This window comes from Odontomachus brunneus, unplaced genomic scaffold (assembly GCF_010583005.1).
Source record: "Odontomachus brunneus isolate Ranch 3 - 2012 unplaced genomic scaffold, Obru_v1 Obru_scaffold_029, whole genome shotgun sequence".
NCBI classification, from domain to species: Eukaryota; Metazoa; Arthropoda; class Insecta; order Hymenoptera; family Formicidae; genus Odontomachus; species Odontomachus brunneus.
The window spans coordinates 1,561,256-1,572,391 of record NW_022639479.1 but is presented as its reverse complement, the minus strand read 5'-3'; the positions used below and the strand labels follow the sequence as shown (position 1 = coordinate 1,572,391).

At 46.9% G+C, this 11,136-nt stretch overlaps 1 protein-coding gene across 1 annotated transcript in view; it reads left to right on the top strand.

The window, feature by feature from the left end:
* Nucleotides 1-3,399: 3,399 nt before the first annotated feature.
* The window catches only part of LOC116843019 (transcription factor SUM-1), a 42,474-nt gene continuing 34,737 nt past the window's right edge, over nt 3,400-11,136 (top strand). Inside the window, exons 1-3 of the mRNA XM_032812990.1 lie at nt 3,400-4,954; nt 7,044-7,362; nt 8,676-8,846. Of these exons, the coding sequence (XP_032668881.1) occupies nt 4,689-4,954; nt 7,044-7,362; nt 8,676-8,846 (756 nt within the window). The 5' untranslated portion in view covers nt 3,400-4,688. The remainder of the gene's footprint in view (nt 4,955-7,043; nt 7,363-8,675; nt 8,847-11,136) is intronic.

Below are 11,136 nucleotides of genomic sequence, written 5' to 3'. Positions count from 1 at the left end.
CCCCCCGGTAGTGGTGCGCTCTCGTAAAAGTGGGCGAGGCATTGCCCTCCCGTGAACTTTGGCAGATGTAGGTATCCCAGCCAGCCGAATCCTGAAAGGAGGCGAGAGTGACCTGTTTTGCGTCTCGCTCCTCAGGGTTGTACTCTTTGCGCCTCGCGGTCCTCCTCCTCCTCTTCCTCTCCTCTTCTCTGCTCGACCCCGGTGCAGACGAGCGCATCCGAGCCATGCCGAGCTTCCACGACGGAGTGCGAAAGGGAGGACTACCCCCGTGTCTGCGAGTGCGCGCGTCACGTGTCGGTGGTGCACACACGTACGTGTACGTGCATACGTATGCACGCGTCTGCGTGTACAGCAGCATGCGGGAATGCGCGAGCTCATGTAGGTCTTCGGCTATGTACCAGCGGACACTGCGACAGCGAATGAAAAATGAAGTCGGAGCCGCCGCTTTTCACCCTGGCCCCTGGCCGGGGGACGCGAAGGGCGCGTCCTTATAACCGAGATATAGCTATATGTCTCGCTCAGGGCGGTTAGGGCGCGCGGGGCTGGCGGAAGCGGCACTCAACTTGGGGATTTCTAACGTCGTCCGATAATGACCGCTTTTAGCGCTAATTGGCTTTGTCTCTTGCGACAGGTACCGGGACTACAGACCGTGGAATTACGCGGATGGGATTTTAATCAGAGAGAGCCTGTCGCCGATGTGGCTGGCGTGATGGATATTGGCAGTATCAGCTTTCTTCACGAGGCGACCTCGCCGTTGTTGACGAACGATAGTACAACCCTGCCTCGCGCAACCTTCACGGGGACGTTCAGGGAATTGGGTCTAGGGAAAACATCGCGGATCACTCGTGCCACTCAACTGATACTGTTATTATCTATTTATCTGTGTCCTCTCTCTTTCTCGTTTGGTAAGGGTTTGGATTCTTCCAAGCCGTTGCTCGTCCCGTCTATCAGGGCGGAGGACGTTGCGACGCGTTAGCGCGACGTCGCGCTGATCTCTCCCGACTTTCCCGTCAGAACAATCGGCAGGATAATCTCATTTCAATCACGCACGCCTCGCGCCGATTAGGATAACTGCAACGTCGATTCGACGTTCGCTGAATAGGTGTCTTTGTACAAGATGATATTGGCTGAGCCGGGCAAATATCACTACTGTGCCTGAGGCGACCAAATGGACGACGAACGAACATCCGCTCTTGTGGATAGCGATAATTCGTCTGGAGAATAACTCCTCTGCTTCTTGTAGATGGACGATAATCGAGGCGCGCTGTGCTCAGCATTGTGAGACTCTTAGCGCCAATTGCTGTTTCCACAGGACATTTCGATCGTTGCCTCGCCGCGAGATCATCTCGTTCTCGTCTCCGTACATGCGTCCCTCCTCATGCGAGTGCGGTTATTACAGCGATTGGTATTCGACGAAATGTGTCGGTAGGCTAAAACTTTACCCCGTTTTCTATCTCCGTTCGTCTGGATTGCTGCCAGAGTAATTTTAGCTTTTATTCGACGCTCAATAGTCTATTTTAATTCCGTGAAAACGGAGCATAAAATGTGACAGACGGCGCTAGATTTACATAAAGTTTACGTATCTGCGTAACCACACAGCAGCGAGTAGTGGCGGCTGTGTGTCTCTATATATGTAGACGTCCTATATAGTCCCCACAGGCTATAGTCCCGTTCTGCCGGTAGACCGCAAATCGAATTGACTATCGGCCGCGCGTATTGGAATATCTGTCAAAAACCACGACCCACCGTAATGAACATCTCTTTTTACTAGCGTCCGATTTGTAAACTGATTTGTTCCAATAGTCGAGAATACTTAAAAGTGCCAACAAACCGCGATATTCGCCGAAGCTGTCGTCGTGGGCTTCAAAGCGCGCACGTGGCATCGGTCCAGTTAAACCAACGAACTCACTAACTTTCGGGCTCTCGCGATTGCTAATTAGTAGGGATGTTCATGTAAAGCGTTTCGCGGTCTCGACCGCGATGAGAAATAAAGACGCGGAAGAACGCACGGTGCTTTTATAGCACTTTGCAATAATTGTGAGATATTTGCAAGTGAATCTCTTGCTCCCTCTTCTCTCTGATATCTTCTTTTAAGTTTCTGCACGAAAATATTTCATTTGAATCGTTCCTGTTTCACTCTCTCGACCATCAAACGCAGAGGCGCATAGATGGTAAACTGAAAAGAGATAGTTTTATCGGCGCATGGAACAATGACCATTATTTTCAGAATCGCAAACCGTTGCTCCCGGCATGACATGTTTCGACCATTTCCAGTCCGATTCTCTATTTGAAAACGAAGATATTCGCAACAGTTCGAGTCAACTACACAAAAAAACATGACTGATACTGACACGAGAACTTTTTGTCAACATACGTCAACATTAACGCGATAAATGACTTCTCACTCCCTTCTATTTCTGTTTTTGTCTTTTTGTAGCTAGTCACATAGAGAAATAATACTATAAATTATTGCGTGCGAAGAAAATAATTTTTTTATTAAATTCTACTATAACGTTAGTGTGTGACAATATATATATATATATATATATATATATATATATATATATATATATAATATTATTATTATATTATTATTATATTATTATATATATAATATATAGAATGTTTTGTGCTTGTCTATATATACACTCTTAAACTCTTTGACTGATCTGGACCAAATTTTGCATAGTTACTCTGCAACATTCTGCGCAAAATATAAACTACGTGAAACCTGGACACTCTACCGCCTCCCCCTGGTTTCATCCCCTTGACACTTTGTGGTAACCCGGGCAACGCCGGATAGTTCAGCTAGTAACCATATATGCACGCCACTACTGCCATTCTCGTGTTAGAGCAACCAAAAGATATGGTTAGGGCCAAAAATAACTACGATTTTAGTTGGATCGACCATTTTTTTCTCTCTCAGAGTAGAAAGACCCGGGAAAGACCCGGCAAATCGGTTAAGCCCAAGTTACTCCCGGCTGATGTTTACGGTAACAAGGCTCAGTCGATTAACACCCCGCTCGGGTCGTTACGCTTCCAGACCACCGAGCTAATACCACCGTTGACTTAAACCCCCGGACACTCGCGCGCGCGCGGGGACACCGTGTCCTCCGCGGCCGCGAGTGTTAGCCCAACGAATCTAAGCTCTTATTAATGATGAAACCACACCCCATGATGAGCCCCTGCCAAACTCATGCATCTATGACAGCTTGGAGGCGGAGCGACAGCGGTTCCGAAAGCGATTTTCGCCGGCCACGATTGGCCGGGTGTTCTTAAAAATAGTTAGCCTGGGTGTGACCGCGACACGACACACGCAACGCGTAAAATATTCCGACGTGTTCCGGTGCACGAGTGTGCGTCCGCGTGTGCCCCAAACGGCACACTCGCGCGCGCGTCACAAGATGCCATGTGGCGGAGAGACCGATACACCACGGGAGGACGCCTAAGTCTTCACTCTGATCTGCGACTTCAAGGTTCCCGGATCTGTCGCGCGCCTCCACAGTCTCCGACGGCCGTCGACCCGGACAGCCGCGCGGAAACTTGCTGGGAGAAATCGGAAACGGTGAAAACTCGCGTCCCAAGACTCTCGAGCGCGACTTCCCGCGATATCACGTGGAGTGCGCTCCTTGAAGTACCCTCTTGGCGTTGGTCAGAAGAGAGTGCGGGGTTATCGTTTTCCGCTTCATTCGGCGCAGTCTCGGTAAATCCCCCGGCGGGAGTACGTTCCCGCGCTCTGCCCCATCTCTCGTGCGGAATCGCGAGTTTTCGCGTATAACGCGACACACGTCGATCGCGTGTGTGATCGTTGAATTGATCAGCGACCAGGCGTTCTCGCGTGGTGTGCTCGATACAAACTTTAATTGATTTTGGCGTCCTGATACACGATTGAAGTTTCTCCGAAGCTGCGCTGTTCGCCAGATACGCAAAGATCACCGTGCGGTGAGACAGGAAAGAAGACAAGGGAGCGGGACAAGTAAGTCGAGTGACTTAAGTGGCGAGAAAGGGACGCGAGGGTGCGTTCTTGGCGGTTTTAGTGAATCAGAGCGGAAGATTCCGCGCGCACAGAATTGGCCGACACGGCAAAGTTAACGGTGAAGTTAAGAAAAAAGAGTTAACGCCGGCACTATCGAACGCGTCGGTGTCACTTCGGCGAGAACGCTGATTCATTATTCCAACGAAGAGAGTTGAGGAGGGAAAAGTAAGTCCGTTATTGCGGCGAGTAAAGTGCAGAGCAAACACGTCGTCGCAGCCTTCTCGACGGCAGGCCATCCTCGTCATCGTTTGATTCTGGTTCTCAGTTAAGTTTCTCGTTTATTGCACTCGTATGAACTGTCCGACGATCTGGAGACGATCATATCCTCCGGATAACTCCACCTGAGGCTTGAACTTAGAGGAAGGAACCGCGTATCGGTCGCTTGAATATCGACGAGGAGTCGAACAACCAGGACACGTGGATGATATTTTCTTGAGAGAACCTCGACTTGGACTACAACACGCTATTGCTGTAGAAGGAATCGCGAATCCGCAGGACTATCGGTCAACAGCTCCCCGCTCGTGATGAGCTCGCTCGAGGGTGAACGCGTGGACGTTCGGCGCGCTTCGAGAACTGCCTTACGGCGATCCAGGTGAACAGCTGCAGTGACCAGCGCGAGAGATCGCACGTTTCCTACGACGAGTCGCATGAAATGATGACCCTCGTGACGGACGCGGTGCCTTACGGCTATGAGGCGGTCACGAGGCCGCCCTACGACGCTTACCGTCACCATCATCTGCACCACCACCATCATCATCGGTATCGGCGCGTCTACACGCCGACGGAGCCCGAGTACCTGCAGGGATACGTCACCAGGAGGGACACGGACGATCGCGCGAGAATCGTCGGCGCCAACAACGCGTTGACCGCGGCGGCCGCCAGTCCGTTGAACTATCGCGATCGCAATGATCGCATCAGGTGAGCCGCGGATGTAACCGCGGATATCGATTACATCGCGCTTCCGGAGCAAGATCGCCGCTCGATGTGTATCTCGAGAGGGAAAAAAAGAAAAAAAGGAGAAAAAGTTTGATACATTTATCATACCTCGGAATATGAAATTTTCGCGAGAGGAATGTGACACTTGATGAATTAACGCTCGCAAGCTTTGTCCAACCGATGGATACTCCATGAAATATGACTAATTGTTCTTCACACACACGTAGGATACGACAAGATTGATCATCTCCGCGAGATTCCCCGACCGCTTTTCTTTCTTTTTCTCATCCTTCGCTTCTTCCACCTCACGGCCTTTTTCCCCGCGGCGCGTGAGGATTCGCGCGAATTGGATTCGTGTCGCCGTTCCTGCTCGGCCTACTATTGTCCTGCTATCTACTATCTGTCGTTCTTCGCTATGTATACCACGGTTCACGAGGTCGCAAAGAGAGACGCTTTGTCGAGTGGAATGTGATGTGGCGAAGATACGACGCGTAATACAAGGTTTATTCTAATATATTCCTTCCAAGAATTGTCAAGAATTATCATAATGAAGACTCAGAAAATTTCACGATATATTATTATTTCTTAATTACACACTAAGCGATCTCTTTTACATATGCATATTTTAAATATTAAATTATTGCATCTGTATGCTTTGAATATTAAATTATTGTACTTTAAAGATCAAATTGTGTTGTTCCGAGAAGGATATCAAGTAACTTGCAGAGAATTATTCGCATGATAGCGAAACACTCATACCGAGCTTGCATCTTACATCACGACCATCGATCTTCCCGGAATATTCTGCTCTTCTCCCTTTCTTGTTTTTTTGCTCTTTTTTCGGCCCTTCCCTCGCGGTGTCATGCGACTCATCGACGCGTTTATGGTGTTCGCTTGGCCGAATCGAAGCCACGGGACCAGAGTCGTTATCCCAATGAAAACCTGACGACGGCTTTACCGCGCATTAAACCATTTTCACTTCGTTCATTGCGTTTCGCCGTTCCACCCGCCGACACGTTGTAGGCCGTCTCTTCGCGGTCCAAGAGAAAATACTCGCGCGCTCGAGGGACCACCTGGAACGTGTCCAACCGTGGAAACCGCCTCCTGACGGACCTACGCGCCTACCGCGTTCACTATTAACCGTCTGGCGACGATAACTAAAAGAATGATTAAGGCAAGAATCCGGCGAACACATCGGAGTTCGCCGGATACCTGTCTGTGAGGGAGTATCCTCAACAGAGAGGTTGCGCGTCACGTAATCTCGTCAGAATATTGTCTCAAACAGGAAGACGAGAATCATGGGCTTTCTGCAACAAGCCGTTAATAATGGATCAGAAGTCAGGAGCAAGTTGTAAGCGAGTAGTAACATAAGGCAATGACAAGTCAGCAATCAGTAACTGCAGATGGCCAAATTTAGTTTCTTATGGCTCAAAAGTTACGATTATTTCATGACTGATCAATCAAATAGCATATCTGCCATTTTTATAAAGAGAACTGACCAGAACTAATTGAAGATTGTCTTCTCTCCGATTGACTGAACTATTGTGACGCAACAATTTACTATAACTTATTGCGGATGCAATTTTCTGAAATTAATCTATATGTATAAAATAGAATGTCCGTCTTTATGTTCTCCATTAACTCCTAAACTCTTCGATTTGAACTAAATTTTGGGTAGTTTCTCTCGAGAACTCTGGCGCGGAAAATATAGGCTACTATGAAACTGGACACTTCACCTCCTCCTCCTGATTTCATTCTTGGCACTTTGTGATAACTCGGGTTCGTAAACTCCAAGTAGTGGTTTATAATTCTGATTTACCACTAGTGTGAGAGATACGAGTGATGATTAACGGTTTGCAGAAAGTCCATTAGAGTTTATTTAACCCCGGGAGCGTGAAGGCTCCTTAAAGTTTACACAATGATACAAAGTATACGAAAGATATATAAAATATAGGGGATGAGAGATGCGAGTGGTAGTATCTCGTCGATCGAAGACATAGGTTTACCTTAGCGTTTCCTCTTCGGCCCACAATCTCGACAAGTACAAAAAGACAACTCACGACGTTGACAGGTCGCAGTCCCGATACACCCTCGATTCGGACGACGCCTCGTCGGTGATATCGGCGGACGCCTCGGCCGACCTCGAGTCCGGCTCCGCAGACGCCGACGAGACCAACGAGACCAACGAGACCGGTGAAACCAACGAGACGGGCGAAACGAACGAGGGCGAGTCGATCGAGCACGTGCCACATCCTCACGTTTTAGACGCCGGCTCGCCACACGGCCCGCGCAGATGTCTTCTATGGGCCTGCAAGGCCTGCAAGAAGAAAACGGTCACTGTCGATCGAAGGAAAGCAGCAACCTTGCGGGAGAGACGCCGCTTGAGAAAGGTCAGCTTCCGTTGAGAACTGGAGGAAAGTTGCCGAAGTCATACCAGTCCCCTAAATCGTCAATTTCTTTATTACTATAATATTTTTATTATTGTTATATATTATATAAATTATTATTAATTATATTTAATTAATTATAACACACAAATTACGTATTCTTATTATTATATTATTATTATTATATTTCTTTGTTTTTTATTATTAGACGGAAAAAAAAGATATTTAGTATAGCTAATATATATATTAGCAAATCTTTTAGCTATCACAACTAAATAACTTTGCTATGAAAGCAAGAAAATTTGCTCCTGCAGTTAATATTTTTAGTTGTCCATATATTAGCAAATCTTTTTTTCCGTGTAGACTAACAATGACATTTAACGGTAAAAATGAGAAATGGAGCAATGAGAAATATAAACGAGAAATATTCCGATTATTTTAGGCATGCTATTAAATATTTAAGAAAAGAATCAGTTACGATTGATGAGATGCGATTTAGGAAACCAGCACGATTCCGGCAACTTTGCCTCAGAACAAGCACGCGCTTTTGCACGCCACGCTCGTCGGTGCTTTGCACGTGGTGAAAGAGTGCTGCGAATTTTTCAACAGTATTGGTTTCCCGATACTCACACCTCTCGACAGAATCTTTTTTTCAAACAGCATGCAAAACTTCGCTTCTCTGATGCTTCGCTTTTACGGTGCTTCGCTGCGCTCGCAGTGATTATTAATTCCTTTGTGATTACTGATCTGAAATTGAAGAGATCACGTTGTAATCAATTAACTACTTCGATCTTGAGCAAATACTAGCGCTCATTGTTTCCTAAACAGTGACATCGATGCCGCACAGCGGACTGTATCATATCTCCTGTTTACCGAACATAACTGAATGCTCGGCGTAAACCGCGCCGCTGTTTTGACTGGTCCGGCCTGATAATTACTTGAGCAGCCACATGCGAGTCGTGTTTTCGAAGCAAACAACCTCAAAGGAAGCGCGCTGACAGAAAGGAAACACATTCATACATAAAGTAATCGTGGCCTAAGGGACGCTTCAGATGATTCGGATGACGGATAGCGTTTTGAATGTGGATCTAAGTATTAAATCTTACCAAGAGTCACTTGGTGCTTGTCGCTCGCGTGTCTGCGTAATACAGGGAAGAGAGTTGAATAAAGAAAGATATATTTCAGAAAAACGTCCCGCAACTTTGTATATAGACTGCGATAGGAGAGGGGAGAGAAACTGTTTTGCTTCAGCTATAATGTTATATATTTTGGAGAAGTGGCTGATTAATCACGTAAATCGTGAATTTCTGTGACAGGTTAACGAGGCCTTTGAGGTGCTCAAGAGAAGAACCAGCAACAATCCTAACCAACGCTTACCGAAAGTGGAGATACTGCGAAACGCTATCGAATATATCGAGAGTCTCGAGGCGCTGCTGCAAGGAAACCGACCTTCCGGACATCAGGATCACCCTTCCGCCGAGAACATGGTATGTGTCACGTGTGATTGCTCTAATTAACAAGATTAGCATCGGATGAGATGGATGATCAGCGACGAATCTCGCGTTCTCGTCGCACGTAGTCCCCGTTAAATATTATTCGTTAATCAACGGTGTGATTGAAGACAATTGTTTGACGAGGATAGCCCTCTGATCATTTTCCTTCAAACACGAAACGTCCGGGACATTTCGTGTGCGATATAATTCATCTATTTCGTGGATATAATTTATAACGCGCCAACGAGCAGCTTTTGATGTTATTTCGTAATTGAAGCTTCTTGCGCCTCTCGAATTACGTCTCATCCAATTCCTGTCGCGTTTTTACTCACGGGGGAGAGGGGGAGGGGAGATAGAAGGAGCTTTCTCCTGCTTCGGAAGAATGGAAGAGAACTTCTGCGACACAAGATGCGTTCAAGAGTTACAGTTGACGTGGTCCACGGCGATACACACATGTCCGACACGTGCATGGCGCACGGCCGAGCGGCCCTAATGGTTTTTGACCCGCGACACCATTAAGCGCGTATCATCGTTTTTTTCCCCTCCATAAAAAGGGTTATGCCCGAGTTTCTCGCTCTCAGAAGGGGGGCGCGCGTCGCGTCGTTTATGAAAATTACCGTAACGGAAATATGCCGATGCAATGCGGTGATAAACGAAGCGTTCAGCGCGAGGGAGGAGACGAGGGGACTCCTCTCCGTGTGTGGTGCGGTATCTGAAGTGGATTTTACAAATTACAGATTCAGCTCGCTCCCGTGCTCTTTGATCGTCTCCGGGACATTAATTCTTTGTACTCGACGCACCATCGACTCCGATTGTCGTCGGGCCGCGCGCGCGCACACACATACACACACACGCGCGGGATGCAATTCCGTAACTGTCAGTGACGTTGCCGTAAAAGAGCTAGAGGTTTCGTAACGTGCAACATGACATTGCAATTTTACTTTCCGCGTCACTTCAGAGTTCTCGCACAAAAGCTCGCGCGCCGGCGATGAAGTTACGGATCGCGAAGCGCTTTCAGCCTGCTGGGTTCGTTAAATTCCGCATTGAGCGACAGTCAGTGATATATCGCGGATGGATGTCTCGGAGCCATTCCGATTTCGGACGTTAATTGGAAAGTAATCGTGTTTCTCTTTCATTGAACTCGCTCCCCGGCGCGTGGCATTCGTCCGATCCCGAGCTTTATTCGTTGTTATAACCTACCGATACGCAGATACGTGCTCCGTGTCCATTTAATCGCGGATTTTATTCTTTTTACAAGTTTGCACCGACGGCAATTATGAAGGAGAAAGAAAGAGAATAAATAAGATTAGGAGAACATCATCCGCTCACAGTTTCAATGAACGAACCAACACGTTTTGGTTGATGAAACGACTCGTGGTCCTTAGAGTCGGATTTGGATCATGAGAATCATAGAAGTCCGTTAACTAAACACGTTGGTTTATTTGTTAAAAATAAACTTCACGTTAATATAGTTAAATTTGTATTTCCCTGCACAAGAAAGTACTGAAACTGAGAAAAAGAAAACTTGGAAATTTACTTGTGGGACTGAAACTGAGAAAAAGAAAACTTGGAAATTTATTTGTGGGATTTATGGAGTTTATTAAAAAAAATAAATTTTATTTTATAGAAATAAACTTTATATCTCACAGATAAATTTTCAAATATTCCTTTTTGTGTGAGAAGAATTATGGGGGAACGATTTCTGTTTGCGGTGAATTATAATCGCGGCGCGACTTTCCGTTCGTCGTTTCTCCAAGACGGATTACGGATTCGCCTGAGAATCTACGGCGACAAAGTAGCACACGCTGAAGCGAGTCGATATACGTCGTACATCTCCTGCTATTCAATGCGACGTCGTTACATCCCGGTTCGGATCGTAGAACGGATTAAACGATCAGACCCTTCGATTCGCGGGACCGCATAAATTACAGACCGTGCGACCGGAAGAAATGGAACCGCGCAATCGGCGACGAGATGAAGAGGGAGAGAAAGAAAGAGAACGAGGACAGAATCCTATTGAACTCCGACAAGCTTATTTTCCACGGGGTGCAGGGCAGAGCAAGCGTGCTTACCCGCCCGCCACTTAAAGAGCCACTAAGTGGCATTATCGAGTGATCCCGCGATCGTCTATCGTCACCCCGCCAGCAAGGTGAGTAAGTTCACGTCGGGCGAGATGGCGGTAAAGAGGACGGGGGGTAATCTAATGGATCCGCCGCAAGAGAGACAGACAGACAGACAGATATATATATATATATATATATATATATATATATATATATATATA